Source organism: Equus przewalskii, chromosome 6, assembly GCF_037783145.1.
Source record: "Equus przewalskii isolate Varuska chromosome 6, EquPr2, whole genome shotgun sequence".
NCBI classification, from domain to species: domain Eukaryota; kingdom Metazoa; phylum Chordata; class Mammalia; order Perissodactyla; family Equidae; genus Equus; species Equus przewalskii.
In genome coordinates this window covers 80,532,714-80,549,156 of record NC_091836.1, presented here as the reverse complement: position 1 = coordinate 80,549,156, position 16,443 = coordinate 80,532,714, and the positions used below count along the sequence as shown (strand labels likewise).

General features: G+C 49.1%; 1 protein-coding gene across 7 annotated transcripts in view; it reads left to right on the top strand.

The window, feature by feature from the left end:
- GALNT18 (polypeptide N-acetylgalactosaminyltransferase 18) overlaps positions 1-16,443 on the top strand; it is a 351,784-nt gene that overhangs the window by 270,479 nt on the left and 64,862 nt on the right. For 6 of the 7 annotated variants that reach the window (XR_011541200.1, XM_070624315.1, XM_070624314.1 and 3 more), the window contains exons 7-8: positions 8,395-8,580; positions 16,012-16,149. Coding sequence is in view for 6 of the 7 variants with exons in the window: in XM_070624315.1 (XP_070480416.1) it covers positions 8,395-8,580; positions 16,012-16,149 (324 nt within the window). In the remaining variant the exon portion in view is untranslated. The remainder of the gene's footprint in view (positions 1-8,394; positions 8,581-16,011; positions 16,150-16,443) is intronic. The other variant, XM_070624318.1, reaches the window with a different exon arrangement.

The window sequence follows — 16,443 nt, the reverse complement described above, 5'->3', positions numbered from 1 at the left end:
TCATTTTTTTTCAAGTAGCAGTTCTGTCCAGAAGCCTCTTTGGCAGCGTTTATTGCAAGAAGAGGGCTTGGGAAACTACATCCCTGGGAAGTGTTTTTCTATGGGGTCTGATGGAAGAATAAGCGTTGACAGGCTTTAAAAACATTTCCTTACACTTTAAAATAACGAAATAGCTACCCTTGGAAACCTGGGAGAGCACCAAGTAAAGTACACCGGGGACGATTCAGAACTAAGGCCCAACTCTTGACCCTTGTCCCTGCCGTAAGTGTTTATCCAGCACCTGTCATGTGCCAGGCCCTTTGAGGTACTAGAGAGTCCTTATTGAGGGCAAGGTGGCCACGGGCCTTCTCTCACAGTCTGGTATTGTGGGCCCATAAACAGGAAAAAACCTTTAGCTCACTCGTCATCAAGGAATTGCAAATTAAAACTACAGTGAGAGTCAACTTCACACCCATTGCATCAGCAAAAGTTAAAAAGTTGGACAATGTCAAATGTTGGCGAGATTGTGAAGCAACTCGGGTGCTTGTCTGTGCTGATGGAAGTGGAACTTGGTGTGCTCCCTTTGGAAGAGTTTCACTTTTCCTAGGAAAGTTGAATGTGTGCAACCTATGGGTCAGAAATTCCAGTGTGGCGTAAATGCACAGAGAGGGGCCCACTCTCGGGCACCAAGCAACTCATAGCAGGTAGTTCTTCTATGAAAAGGCAGGAAGCACTGTTCTTAATACTAGAAACAACCAGGCTGTGGGCCAAAAGGAGGATGCATCAATAAACTGCCACATGTTTACACCACGGATCACTCTGGCGATGAAAATAGATGCAGCAAGAAGCAAGTTGCAGAATGCAGACAACAAGCTTCCACTTCTATAACATTTGAAACAGTAAAACTAAAACAGGAGTTTAGGGTAATGGCAAGGAAATTATTAACAAAATTCAGGATAGTGGGTTTTCTTTGGGGTAAGGAGGAGCACAGAGATTTCTTAGTTATTGCCAAGGCACTCTTTCTTAAGCAGGGGGTAAGTAAACAGTCGTTCCTTGTGTTATGTGTCTTTAAACTGTGCCTATGCATTTTACACATGCACACGGCTACCCTAAGAGCTGTGCAAGCGGAAGTACAGGTGACGTGGGAATGCGTAGGAGAGGCACTTGTCCAAATTTAAGGCAGCCAGGGAAATCAGGCAGAAATTAGCCAGGCAAATAAATGCATGAGGTGGGGGGTGGAGGAGGAAAATTCCAGTAAAGGGAATGGTGGGGGTGGGGGCAGGGCGGGGGCGTAGAAATCCAAGGACTTGGTCTGTTCTGGGAACTGAGAGAAGTTGGCGTAAGCTGACAGCAGAAGGTGACACATGAAGCTGCAGCAAACAGGGCGACCAGACCTCAGAGGGCTTGTAATTCATGTTAAGGAACGTGATCTTTCTCTGGAGACTAAAGGTTGCAAGTGTGGGAGTGAGATGCATCTTGGAGGGAGGTTGACTCTCCATTTTACATTGTCTTCATCCCTGCTCCCCTTCTACCTGACAGCCTTGACCCCGGCTTGCTGGTGGCCTCTGGCTTTTGTCTCAGCCTTGCCCATATTTGACCTCTCCTTCCCAGGCAAGGTCAGGACTATGCTAATCTAGTTCTGATTGAGGTGCCTAGGGCACAAAGGTGGACAAGGCCCAGAGGAGGAGTTCCCTGCCCAGTCTGGTCAATGTCCTTGCTTGCCTGCATTTCTGACCCTACAACTACTCTGTGAATGAGTTTCTGGTCTTCTGCCAGCTCTTCTCAGGCCTCCCCTTCCATCTTTCTCATCTTCTTCTTCCCAGCCTGCCTGGTTTGGCTTTCTACTCTTGTCTCAGCATTTCACAGCCAAGTTAGGCGAGACAGTTACACATAAAAAGGTAATTAACAACATGAGCCAAGAAATAAGGACCACATGAGTGGTACAAATCATGTGTTTTAGGATTTTCAAGGAACAGGGCCAGACTGGCTTTGGATGGATGGAGAGCAGGAAGGAGTCTTTCTGGGCTTAGGAAACAGTGGGAACATTTTGCCAAGAGCAAAGAGCTCATTAAAAGGCATAAGGAGGAGCCAGCCCCCTGGCCCAGTGGTTAAGTTCACGTGCTCCGCTTTGGCAGCCCAGGGTTTCACTGGTTCGGATCCTGGGCACAGACATGGCACCGCTCATCAAGCCATGCTGTGGCAGCATCTCGCATGCCACAACTAGAAGGACCCACTACTATCAATACACAACTATGTACCAGGGGGCTTTAGGGAGAAAAAGGAAAAAAAATAAATAAAATCTTAAAAGGCATAAGACAATAAAAGTTTGAAAGGACTTGGGATCTTATGCTGAAGGCTGTGGCTAAGAGGTACAAGACTGAGGTGCCACTCTGCCCCCCAATACCTTACCCATGGCAGACATTACAAATAACCTGTGGCATGCTTTTCCATTGAGCCTAGAGAGAACCTCAGAATCCTTCTCAACACAGTGCTTCCGAAGTCCATTTAACAAGCAAATGGATTTTAACACAGGAGTGTTATTTGTTATTCCTGCCATAGACCACAACCTGATCATGTGTCTCTGAGTAGGAGAAACGGTCACCCTGTATCTTGTTGCCTTGCCTCCACTGTCTCCCTATCTTACAACTCGCAATTTACAACCCTGCCGATTGTGTCTCAAGTACTGGGCATCACCTGAGGTACTGGCAAGAAAACTGAGGATCACAGGATGCAAAAAGTAGAAGGGATCTAAGATATCACGGAGCCCAGCCCTGCCATTTGGCAGCTGGGAGAAACTGAGCCTTGAGAGAGAAACAGGCTTATTTATGTAGGTGGCAAACATAGGACATAAACTTCTGACTCCAACCTTGTACCAGCAGCTCTCAGTGCCGGGAAGGGAAAGGAACCTGATGTTTCCTAAGAACCCTCTATGCACCTGTCTTTACTATGGGGAGCTTTTCATACCGCATCTCTTTTTAACTCCCAGGGTATCATTATCCCCAATAAAAAGGCAACTGCCGTCTAAAGATGGTCCAAGTCAAAGGCTGATGTGTGACAGAAGCAGGATTCAGACCCTCTCCACCAGCCCCCCAGAACTGCGTGCTTTCTCGCAGTCCCCAGGTGGATGCTCCGAGCCTTTTCTTTTAGAAACCGTAAAGGCTCGGGGCTCTCTGGGAAGGGCTGTGCTGAGGGGGACTTTCCTTCGCCCTGGGTAACGATTGGTTACAACCTGCTTCGGGTTCTTGGTCACATCTGGGGGCAGGCCAGCAGCTCGTCTGTGGACCTCTGCAAGCACTGGCAAGGTTGGGACCTTTCTCTACAGAGTTCGTGGTTTCACAAGATGAAGCCGCCTGCTGTCGCCCATGCTCTTTCAATGACTTCCCGGGTTTTACGATGTTAATTTAAGCTCTGCAGCCAAAGTAACTCTCTTCGGTTGCAGCAGTGTGCACTTAAATGTCAGAGCTTTACTGAAAAACCGCTTGGGTTTGAAGGAAGTCATTGTGTTCAGTAAAATCTGGCTACATTTTATGTTTATGGCCTTTATTAGGGGATCCAGCTGAGAGAGTTAAAACCGCCTCTCTACAGTTAGTGAAAGCTCAGGACTCTGATTGCCGGAGCCGCTCATTCAAAAACTGTCACCGAATATACACCAAATGCCCAGTGCTGCCGTGTACAATGTGATCCTGATCTACCTGGGGCGTATAGTCTAGCGGGGCAGCGTGGAGACATTGAAGGAATAAATTCTTCAATAGAAGGATTGGGAATAAGTGTTATTAAGAAAAAGAGTGGGGCACTAAAAGTATTCAGAGGGAATCTAATTTAGACTGGGTGGGTCAAAGAAGGTAATATTTGAGCTGGGTAACTGGTGGGAGGAAATTATTCCAGAAAGATGGAATAGCAGGTGCAAAGGCACAGAGACAGGAACGAACTTGTTGTGGTCAAGAAACATGCTGCCCAGTGCGCATCCAGAGGTCCAGCCCGGAGATGAGATGCATCAGGTATCCTCAGTGCCTGTGGGACTAGCGCATGCCTCACTTGTTATGACAAGCCGAGGTCACATGCACCCTGTGTAAAAATTCAGTTCTGCGTCTTGGTAGTTGCTTCCTGTGCCCTGTGACCTCACCTGCTTTCTTGGTTACTGGCCCTTGGCCTTCATTTCTCAGCCACCTGTTTGGTTCTCCCCTGCCCTCCCTTCTCTTGGCATCCCCACCCCTTGGAACTTGCAACGCTAAGCCGTCATCCTGTCTCACATCTTTGCCCTCCACCCAGTGGCCCTACTTCTCTGGCACAATTCCTCCTATCTGTAGCCTCCATCTGGTTTGGGTCTTGCTGTGTCATGTCAACCATGGCATACATGTCCCAGCTCCTTTCTCTCACTTTCTCATCCCCTGCCCCTCCCAAGCCTCCATGGAAGTTACATGGCGTCATCTTTCACAAGGGCCAAACACCAATGATTTTCTTTCCTATCCTTTGTCCATCATCCAGGAGAGGGTCTCTGAGATCAACTGTGGGTAAGACTTTCAAGAATCTGCCCGTGTCAAGCCATTGGTCAGCAAAATCACTTGTCACGGGGGATCAACGAGCACAGGTTTTCTCTTGTTTATTTCAGTGTCATTGGGCTGGGTCCAGAAGTGGTGGGGTAACACACATCTGCTCCAACACCCAGAAGCTGCCAGGAACCCACAGGCTGCGTCCAAGGCAGACCTCTCTCTAGAAGCGTTCCTTTTCTCAGAAAGGAGGAGAGCGCAGATGACCTCCAGGTCCCATTCTCTAAGGAGGAGCCTTGTGCACCCCTCCCCGCTGAGCCGGGCACTCCGGAAGTTAGCCAGTCTGTTGTTTGTTGGGCATCAGCCAGATGCATGAGTCCTCTGTGTCGTTTGTTCCCTGAAGATGGATGTATAAAAGGACCCAAATAGCAGCAATTATAATGGTTATTATAAAATAATAATAACGGGTGCAGACTGAGGGCTTACAATATTCTGGGCATTATGACAGGGCCTCCCTGAGCCCAATGCCCAGTGCAGCAACCACTGTCATGCACGTTTCATAGACGAGGGGTTAAGTACCCCAAAGGTGCCACTCAGCCAGCACACGGTAGAGCCAGAATTGACCTAGATGTCCTGTCCCTACCTCCTTGACAGCCATGCATATGGTCCTCACGCTGAGGCGGGCACAGGCTTGAACACGTACCCATACTCCATCCCCCTCTTCCATTGGGCAAAACTGAGGCTTGGGAGAAGTAACCTGCCAAAGGTGACACAGCAGCAGGTGACAGAGGTAAAAAAATTGGAATTCAGTTCCTGCTGGCTCCAAAGCTGTGCTTTAAAAGAGTACGTGCCACCCCCACCCGCCGAGTTGCCCACCTCTGCTGGAAACCTGTGATCTGTCCTGGGCACCATTTTGCACACGTCTAAAGAAGAATCTGGTGAAGAGCTTGAGAACATTTTGAAAAAGGGAAGGAGATAATTGAACAAGCAAGTACAAGAGTGCTGTGATCGGGAAAGACACGGCAGGGACGATGGAGCACGACAGGCTAACCTAGCAGAAGGGGATGCAGTGATGTGATGCTGAACTGACACCCCAAGGATGAGTTAGGGGAAGCAGGGCGGGTCGGATACGTAATTGCATGTGCAGAAGGCCAGAGGTGAGAGAAAAGCCGGCATGCTGGACAAAGTAAAAACATCTCAGTGAGGCTGCAGCATAGTGTATGGGGAAGCAAGCATGAGGCTGGAGGGGTGGGCAGGGGCTAGACCCCAGGAGCCTCAGGGGCTGTGCTGGGGAGGGCGAGATGCCGGGGTGGGGGTGGAGGGAACACCTGGTTCAATTTACACCTCCCAAAGATTGCTCTGGCTGCTGGGGGAAGAGCAGACTGGAGGAGAAGGCAGGAGGGGGATCAAGTTGTCTGGAGCTGTTGCCGAGGCCAGAGGGGACGTGACTTGAGGGAGATCTGGACAAGGGCAGTGGCTGCGGGCCAGGGAAAGGGGAGTGGATTCAAGAGCTCACCAGTGAGTCCCCATCACTCCATTCACTGTGGGCCAAGGGAACATGGGAGGTCTAATCAGAGCCCACCCCTCTGATTAGAACTAGGAGATGCGCCCGCTCTAAGATGAGTCGTGAACTGACTCCTTGAGAAACAGGTCTCATAATAAAAGAGCTTTGTTATGAATCATGTTCTGGGTTGTGTTGCTGAGATATGTCAAGTAATAGCCTCCGTTCCACTTGCAAAAAGAATAATTACCCTGACTCTTTGTGTTGTCAATAACATCTTCCCAGTATTCACAGGCTTTCACTGAAAATCAGAGCAAAGTGAATTGGAAATCAGTACGATCCCTAGAATGTGTAAGTTGTGGAAATGAAGGTGCACAGCCTGGAGCCTTCCATAGCTCCCTCTCCTGGTCCCCGGGACCACCCCTGGTTGTGGGAACTACTGTCAAAGCATGGTCACCATGGGAAGCACTGGCTCTTTCTGGAGCTTTGCTGGGGGTCAGGCAGATCCTTTTGTCTTCAGCCTAGCTGTGCGGTCTTGGGCAAGGCAGAGCCTTTAGTCTCAGTTTCCTCATTTGGAATTGGAGACAAGAACAGCTACTTCACAGGTTATTCTGGAGATTCTGCTGTATAATTTGTGTAGTAATAGCTGAGGCTGATGGAGTGCTTATTATGTGCCAGGCATTTTTCTAAGCATGTTGCATATAATCCCTCTAATCTTCTCAACAGCCTCATGAGATAGGTACCATCATGATCGCCGGTTGAGATGGGGAAACTGAAGTGCAATGAGATCAAATGACTTACCCAAGGTCACATAGCTGGTATGAAACAGAGCCAGGCTTTGAACCCAGGTAGTGTGACTCCAGACCCTCTGCTCATAACGGCCATGCTGTACTGCCTCCCCATATATGCAGTCCAGGGCCTGGTCCATAGCAGATGCTCACCAGGAATGCTTGTTTCCTTCCATTGGCCCCAAATAATATACTGAATGCAAGATAAGCATAGAAAGTGGTAAGTCAGTCAATCGCCTTCCCATTCTAACAGGCTGTGGGATCCACTGGAGTGAAATAGACTAGTGGAAGAGATGGTATTCTCTTCCTAACTAACACAGGGAGAATTAAGCTAAATCCAAAGCTGAGCTTGTCTTGGATGGAAACCTATGTTTGTTGATGGGTACATGTTGAAAGTGTGAATGTTATCTGCCAAATTGTCCTGTTGACAATACCTGACAAGTGACCACTGCTGTCCACCAAGAGATGTTGATTGCTTTCCCTCAGAAGTCTCATTCATCAACTCTGACCAGGTATTTCAGATTCATCCCACATTTATTAAGCATCAACCATTTATTGACTGATTAAGCATCAAACATTTATATATTTATTGCACAGGTATTTACAAAGTACCTATGTGTACCAGGCCTTGTGTTACATGCTAGAGATGAGAAATGAATGAGATGAGGGTTCTGCCCTCCAGGAACACAGAGTGAGGGAGCCAGGCTGACCTATCAGCAAGTGAGTTGTGATATCAGGAGCTTTGAGGGCCAGAGGAGGGAGCAAATGGTTCTGCCCCGAGAATTGAGCAAAGACCCCACAACAGAGGGGTCATGTGGCCAAGATCTTGAGAGATATTTTTCCAGCTGAAGAAGGAGTGAGGAGGGCATTCTAAGGTTACAAATAGAGTGGGAAAAAGCCTAAAAGCACAAAAGGATGTGCACGTTCCAGAACATTGAAAGTTCAGAGTAGCTGGAATGACTATGGCAAGAGTTCCAGGACACTGTCCCTCAACACTCAGAATTCAAGGTCACTTTTCTTTATTTTTCAAAATCAAACTGCATCAGGTTTAAGCTTGTACTCACCAAGGTCAGTGAGAAGTTTCCTATCATTCCCTTCCTTGCAGCCCCCTCTCCCTGGGGTTCTATCAGAACTCAGGGCCCCAGAAGGATAGAGTAGGAGAAGAGCACCTGGCACTCTCCTGCGGTGATCGCTAATCCATGTCCAGGCCCAGATGGTCCATTTTAAGATGACATCTCCGCCGGGAGTCTCTGCTGGTCCCTCCATGTCAAGCACTGCTGCAAAGAAAATTATCAAGGGTTTTGTTAACATCTCCCCCAGGGGCAAGCAGAACCCAGATCTTTGATCACAAAATGTCTGGTCTCTTCTTCAGGGGAGTGGAAAGGATGGAGAGAGAAGGAGCACTAATTGTTTGCTGGAAAATCCACAGCAACAAGAAACAAGACATGAATTAATGACTCAATAACCTTCTTGCTCTAGGAGTAGAATTAAGGTACAGCTTGCTCCCTTTACAGGCCATGGTCTGAAGAGACAAGGTGAAGAGATTTGTCCGTGCTCGTGTTGAGTGGTCAGCTGTGGTCTGCTTTAGAGGCTCAGAGTCGGGTGTGGGCATTGATGAGTGGCTCCATGTCTTCTGCAGGTGTGGCAGTGTGGCGGGAGTGTGGAGGTCCTGCCCTGTTCCCGGATTGCCCACATTGAGCGAGCCCACAAGCCCTACACCGAGGACCTCACCGCCCATGTCCGCAGGAATGCCCTCAGGGTGGCTGAAGTCTGGATGGACGAATTTAAAAGCCATGTCTACATGGCATGGAACATACCCCAAGAGGTAGGAAGCCCCCAGGGAGATGGGTTTCTTTGGGTTTGGTGGGAAAAAGCAAATAAACAAAACATCAAATTAAACCCTTCTTCCCTTGCGCAGCCAGAATCTTGTTTTCTGTGCTAGAGTGAACTCTCAACCCCCAAAGACACTACCTGTTGAAGAAAAGGGCCTGACTGTGAGGCATAAGCCATGTCTTATCCCACCCTCTTCTCTGGTCAGCATGCTTGAAGGAGGACTTCTCTCTGAAAGGGTCTTCATTTGAAATGAGAAAAGTGGACCAAATGGCTCCAAGGTTCCTTCCTGCTCCCAGGGCCTCAGCTTCTCTGACATAAGGTGTTTCATGGTCCTAGATTACAAATTTACCAGTAATTACCAAAATTACAAAATGTACCTTAATCTCCCTGTAGACTGGATTCAAGCTTCTCTGTTGAACTTTTGACCAGAGCAATAAGAAATGTCCGTATGCCTCTGAGATTTCCAGAGCCACATGGATGGGGATGGGATACACTCCCACAGGGAGCCTCAGGAGGAGAAAGGACCTATTTTGGACATTGTTTAGGCTGCTTCTAACCTTCACAGAACTCGTCGTTGCCTGCCGTTGTCCTCTGTCCCTCTAGTCACCTACACTTACAAAGTGCAAGACAGAAAGCAACGTTTCTTTAGTAGTTTTGTTCAGCTTTGCCATGTGTCATATGGAAATGACCTTGGACCACTGAGTTGGGAGAACCCAGCAGATGTCAGCCACAGGATCCCAACCTGCTTACCAGCCTGTCTGCCTGGAGATCATTGCTTACATTGCATTCTATGTGAGACAAGAGCTGTTGACTGCATGACCTTCTTCTTTCCTCCCAAGGCCATGGCTTCCCTTTGAGAGTTCTTTAGAAAGTGTCAGCTCTCTCTTCCTAGTAGGGAAATAATTGATCTTTGCTTAAAGTTTCCATATGAACGCCCTGTTCCCTGATCTCTCCACCAAGCCAATGTTGCTCTGGCTGAGTGATTGAGAAAGTAGGCTGGGCCTTTAGGCAACCCCACCATCACCACCACCACCACCACCATGGGGGCAAGGGGAGCTTGAGTTGGGTTGCATATTCCTACAACCAGTGAGATTTCAGTAGTTGGGAGGAAGAATGAAGAGCCAAGGCGTGTCAGCCGGATTGCGGCCAACTCTGATGAGCCAGCCCCGGAACGCGTCCCTGACAGTGGGAGTGTTTCTAGGGAAACAGCGGTGCCTTCTAGACCCATCTGTGGCTGTGGGCGTTGGATTACAGTATTCTCGGAAGGATACTGAGCCCCGTTGTTGGTGTCCTCTGATAGCAAAATCGAGAACATTTGGAAACTCCCCAGGAGCTCACCAGTGAAGCATTGTGGATCCCCAGGCCCTGCTAAAGGACTGGGGTCCTCTCCGTGCTCCTACCCTCTTTTCTCTGCACCCCAAATCTGCAAACCTTCTAGCCCTCTCCCCCCATTGCAGCTGCCATATTTGAAATAGACAGCAAATCCAATGAGTAGTAGAGAACTCAGTGGGTTCAAATAATTGCAAAATGATGAAACTCAGTGTCTGTCTGTGACTTCTCAGAGGCTTAGTTCAAACCAAGTCAAGTGGGTGGGAGGAGGAAGGGCGTGAACACAAGAAAGGCAGACGAGAGGTGGAAGTGTTCAGGATAAGGACTTAGGTGGAGAAGGAAGGGGTCAGTAGGTTTCCTCTTGACCTCCCCCGCCCCCTCCCCGCCCCTCCTGCCCCATTTCCTTCTGTGTCCAAACTCCCTCTTCTACGTTTTTCAGAGTTCTGGAAAGAGTCAACACTTTTCCACCTCCCATTCACTTCTCAAGTCACATCCCAGTACTACATTGAAATTGCTTTTGACAAAGTCATCATGGGCCTCCTGCCTGCCTAATTTAATAGACATCGTAAAGTCTTTAATCTACAGGACCTCACCTTTTCCTTGAAACTCCTTATTCCCTTGGCTCTGTGATTCCACACCCCAGAACATCCTCATCTCTCTCAACTGCTCCTAACTCCTTGCGGGAAACTCTGACTTCCCCTGGATGTAAGTGCCCCCCAGGAATCCATCCTGGGCTGACTGCTCTCATTATACTCATCTCTCTGGCTGACCCCATCTACCCTTGGATTCTAGCACCTACACGTTGAGGACGTCCTAATTAATATGGCCAGCCCCAACTTCTGCCCTTAGCTTCAGGCTTACAGCCTCACGTCTTCTCCTGGATGTTCCCGCAGGCCCTTCAGGCTGAATCTGACCCAAACTGAGTACATCTTTTTTCCCTGCAAATCTGCTCCTGTTCTTGTGCTCTGTCTCAGATCATGCTACCACCATCTGCCCAGACATGAGCTGAAGGCTGAGCATCTTCCTTTAATCCTCCTCTCCCTGAGTCCCCATCCCCAGCCCATTGCCAAGCCCTCCTCTCCAGTCCCAGCTCCTCTCACGTCTGAGTTCAGGCCTTGTCTCTTCCTCTGCAACAGCCTCCCACTGGGTTCCCTGGCTCAAATCTCACCCCCCCTCAAACCTGTCTTCCACACCCGAAGTTACCTTTTAAAAAACTCACAGCGACCGTGTCATTGCCCTGCTTAAAATCCTGAGATCACTCTCCATTGTGCACAAGATCAGGCATAAAGTCTAATGTTTGACACAGATCTAAGCTTTCTCCTCTGCCCACCTCTTCCAGCCCCGCCCGCCACCATCCCTGTTCTGGAGTCTCTGTTCAGAGACTACAAGAGCTGCCCGTAGCTCCCCGTCCTGATCGTGCGTTTCTCACCTCTGTGTGTTGGCTCACTTTGTCCTCTCTGCTTGGAATTCCCTACCCAAACCTTCTTCCCCAGCCTCTACCCTTACCAATTCCTCTCCATCCTTTCAGATTTAGCTTTGGTGACCTCTCCTCTAGGAAGCCAGCCCCAGATGGGGAGAACGCCCCTTTTCGCATGCATGTCTGTGTCATTGCATCACCACCCTGTAAAAGAATGTTCTGTTGTCTGAAAGTCTCTCTCTCATGAGACCAGTGGCTCTCAAATCTGGCTGAACTTTAAAATCACTTGGTTTCTAGCCCCAGAGATTATGACTTAATTGGTTTGGAAGGGGACCCGGGATCCTTTTTTTTGGAAAGCTCCTTGGAGATTTCAATGTCCGTCCAGGGCCGAGAGCCACTGCACTAGACTGTGGGCTCCCCGAGGACAGATTGTGTTATTCATATTTGTGTCACCATGCCTAGCACAAGGCGGGGCACATGGCCGCAGCTCAGTGAAACCTCACTGATGCTTATTAACTAGGGAATCTGCTGGCCTTGTGTGTAATCCCTTTCTCCCTTGGTCAGTGGCTCCTAAAAGCAGATCAGCAGACCAACTGCATCAGAATCACTTGCAGAGCTTTTGAAAATACTGGTTCTGGGTCTCATCTGCAGAGATTCTGATGAGGAAGTGTGTAGTGGAGCCAGAATCTGCAAAAAGCTCTCCAGGTGCTAGTTTGGGGCAGCAAGGTTTGGGTAACACTAGTTTAGCTAATCCTGCACGTCTTTCCAAACTCATCTTTAGCATCACCTACTCCAGGAAGCCCTCCTTGACTGCTCACTTCCACCTCCTTACCATCCCTGCCACCCCACACCATGAGATCGACTAAGGGCCCCTCCTCTGTTGTCCCTTAGCATTCTCTGCTCCCCTCCCTGCTTCACACTGTGTGCAGAGAGTCTGTTTACTTGTCTGGATCTTCCTGACTCTCCTTTCAGCCACGCTGCAACTTCTTCCTATGTGTATGCACAGTTCTTAGGACAGCACCTGACACATACTAGGCACTCAGTAAAGATGAGCTGAAAAAGAAAGAAGAGGGAGGAAGCGTGGATGCTGCCCGTGATGTGGCGGAATCCCAGTACCTTCCGTTCCATCACAGGCCCACCTGTTACCTGTTTGCTTAACCTTCCACCTCCAGCACCCAAGCTGCGATTGTAGAGCTGGAACCCTTCAACCCTGCCAAGTGGCTGCCTTGAGAATTAAATGAGTTAATATATAGAAAGACTGATCAGTGCTTGCAAGTAGAAGGCGTGGGGTAAGTGTTCACTCATGCTGTGGATGTTACCACTCCTGCCCTCTGCATTCCCACCCCAGCTCTAAAATGCCCTTGCTGGGCAGGCATCCACGCTTGCTGCCTTCTACGCTGAGTCCTCCCTGGGCTTTGCAGCGAGCAGAACCAGCTGTCTCATCTGCTCCCTTGCCATGGTTGGTCCCAGGCTTTTGGAAGGCCAGAGGGGGCCCCAGCTCTTGCATCCTTCTACTTTAATTGAAAATCAGTTTGCTTATCAACAAACAGAAAGTCAGCCTGCAGCAAAGCATCGATTTTTTTGACACAGGGCTCAGGAACCCTAGACCTGCCCTGCCTGCTCTCGCCTAAGGACAGGCTGGGCGCCAGCGATGACTCCCCACGGTGCTTAGGCAATGGCCCTTCTTTAGGTTTGGCTACAAGAAGTTGTGTGTGTGGCTGCACACACAGGCAGGACTGCTGGATAGCTCTTTGTGTGGCTAAGTGTATTCGTTTCCTAGGGCTGTCATAACAAATTACCACAAACCAGGTGGCTTTAAACAACAGAAATTTATTCTCTCACCGTTGGAGGCTGGAAGCCCAAAATCAAGGGGCTGGCAGGACCGCTCGCCTCCCAAAGTTCTAAGCAAGGATCTTCCTTGCCTCTTCCAGCCCTGGTGGCTCCTGGCGTTCCTTTTCTTCTAGATGCATCACTCCAGTCTCTGCCTCTGTCTCTGTGTCTCTGTGTCTCTGTGGCCAAACCTCCCTCTCTTTTCTCTTATAAGACACCAGTCATTGGGTTTAGGGCCCACCCTAACTCCAGAATGATTTCATCTCGAGGTCTCTAATTATGTCTGTGAGGACCCTACTTCCAAATAGGGTCACATTCGGAGGTTCCGGGTGGGCACAACTTTGGAGGGGATCACCATTCAAACTGCTACACTAAGTATTCGGGAAAGGGGGAAAGTATATTTATTATTTTCTAACAATAAGAGCCAAGGCGATCGTCTCTGAGAAAGTTTGCTTATTTCTCAATTTCTCTCCCCTGCTCTGAAAAAGGTTTGATGCAATTTACAGCAAACACACAGGACAGTTGTGTTGAACCGTTAAAACACAACCACAGGAGTCAGTTAATGAACAGGCAGAGGAGAGGGACCAGATATCCAGGATACGAGCTGCTCAGGTCTGGTTCTAGATGCCCTAGGAGTTAAAGGAGCAATAGACACGTGATGGATTATCGCCCCAACCTTCTACCGTCAGGAGAGAGACAAACTGTCCCTTGATCCTGAGCGGAGAAAGGAAGTTTCCCCAGGGGAACCCAGAATTTTAGGAAAACACAGAGGCCTTCCTGAGGGAGGTTCTTCTAGCGCCTCCCAGTAAGGGCTGAGACACAATGTGAACTTGTCTTCGCACAAAGCACGAAGGGGGGAGGCCTGGGTCCCCGCAAATAGTTTTGTGATAAAAGGATGAAGTGCAGGGAAATTTAAAGGGTTAATACTTATCAGATCCCTTGGGGCAGGGGGGTAGTACCTCTTGGGGGATGTGAGTAGTACCAGTTGCTGTGTTCGCCACTTCATAAATATTTTCGCAACTCGGTCTCATCAGTATAGTTCAGGTGCAGATCTAGGCCTGGGGCACAGAGATAAGTCGAACACGTTTCCTGATCGTAAAGCAGCTGGGGTCCAGCAGAGAAAGGCCAAGTTGCAGTTGCTGGGAGGGCAGGAGCTGGAGAGCAGGCAAATCATAGATGAGGTCATCGAGAAGTTCCTAGACTTTCCATGGTGACCATCTCATAATGTATGTCAATGTCGAATCACTATGTTGTACACCTGAAACTAATATAATACTGCATGTCAACTCTACTTCAATAAAGAAAAGAAGTACTCCAAAGGTGGGCCTCACTGAAATTGCATCCTGGGAGTCTGGAATGTAAACCTTCAGGCTGCAGCAGGTTCAAATTTTTTTATTACCTGAATCCTGGTGGGCAAAAATAATTGTATTTCTTTCATATCTACGTTTTGTTTTTACTCAAGCCTGCATTGTCTGATGTCAAAACTTGTTCTAATCATGGCCAGAGACATGCAGCAGCCAGCTTTGTGATTTTTCTCAGATATTGCAGACCCAAACTCGGTCAATTTCGTTATCTACCCAACCCTAGGAACTTGATCCCCTGAGCTGATGCTAGAACCAGGGGGTTCACCCAGCCAGCACGTGGACCGCAGGGTCAGTGAGACGGAGTTGTACTTCCCTGTCTTTACCTGTCTCTGCTCTGGGCTGGTGTTTTATGAGATGCCACGTACCCTATCTGGTCCCTGGCTCCATGGTGTCATCCTCTGAGGTGTCACCAGGTCTTCATCTGATCCCCAGCTGGAGGGACCCCTCCTCATCCTCTGCTGTGGCATCAGCTCTTTTTCAGTTAATTCTGTATCCTATTCAATAGCTAGTGTGCAGGCTCAGGGAGTCTCAGCACCCTCGCCTCTGCTCTGGGACCACAAGAATTGTGGGGGCTTCTCTCTCCCTCTCACTCAACAGCACATTCACATCTCGTTTCTAACCCTTGCCTGCCACACCTTGATGGCTCAGGGGCCGCCTCTCTGATACACCTGGGAAGTGAGGGATGCAAGTACTCCCTGTTCTAAGTACCCCAAGCTTAAAGAGAGTCTGCTTCTCCCCGAGGGACTTGGTCTTAGGAGGCAGAAGGGCAGACTCCTCCAGGGGCACAGGGTAAGGTTACAGGTGCAAACTCCGGACCCAAGTTGGTTGAGTTCAACTCTCACCTCTACCGTTTATTAGCTGTGGGACTTTGGGCAAGTCACCGAAGAAGTTCCCAAAGCTCTTTGTCTCAACTCCTCGTCTGTAAAATGAGGATTATACGGCTCTGCCTCATAGGTTTAAGTGGGACAGTCCACACAAATGTAAATATATACGCGTGTCTCTTACAGAACAGAACCCAGCACTCTGTACGTGTTAGATAAGCCTGAGCTGTTAGGATTCTTAGGAATAGTATTCGAATTAGCGTTATTCCATCTTCATCTCTTTTCCCTTCCCTCTCCCCCAAGAGTTCAGAATCTCTCATCTTATCCCTTGAGATAAGGAAAAACCGTGCTCACACTGCAATCTTCCCATTACTTTCACCTACACCCAGACTACAGCTTTTTTTTTTTTTTTGGTTTAAAATGTAAGGCTTTGGCATCTGTGTTTTCAGTGGCCCTTGATGGCCACCCCCATCGATGCTGACTTCATGTTTCACAGTCCAAATGGAGACAGATATGGGGTTAAGGTGCAAGTGGGGAAGTGCGTGAGTTGAGTTCCCACGTCGTCCCTTCACTGGACAGTCTCCAGGAACCCTGGCTGGGAGGTTTGGGGAGAAGCTGTGCCCTGGCAGTAGCCGCATCTCTGCGTTTGCACTCCCGTGCAGGACTCAGGAATTGACATCGGGGACGTCACTGCAAGGAAGGCTCTGAGGAAACAGCTGCAGTGCAAGACCTTCCGCTGGTACCTGGTCAGCGTGTACCCAGAGATGAGGATGTACTCGGACATCATTGCCTACGGGGTGGTAAGGAGCCGGCCCCTCCAGCCTCTACTGGGACACAAACAGAGAGCAAGACCAGAGAGAGGCGTAGAGAGTCAGGGGAAGGAGGGAGAGAGCCGCTCGGCCTCAGATAAGGCCCTGCGGTAGACCTGTGGGTGCGAGGCAGCCTTTGCTTTCATAGCTGGAACCCCTCTATGCCCTGGACAGAGCCGCCTGGTCTCTCCTGTAGAGTCCACAGAAATTTGGCTCCAGCCCCAAACCTGCACATTCCACTCCATAAAACAAACACCTGCAGTTAGGTTAAGATTGCAAGAAAAC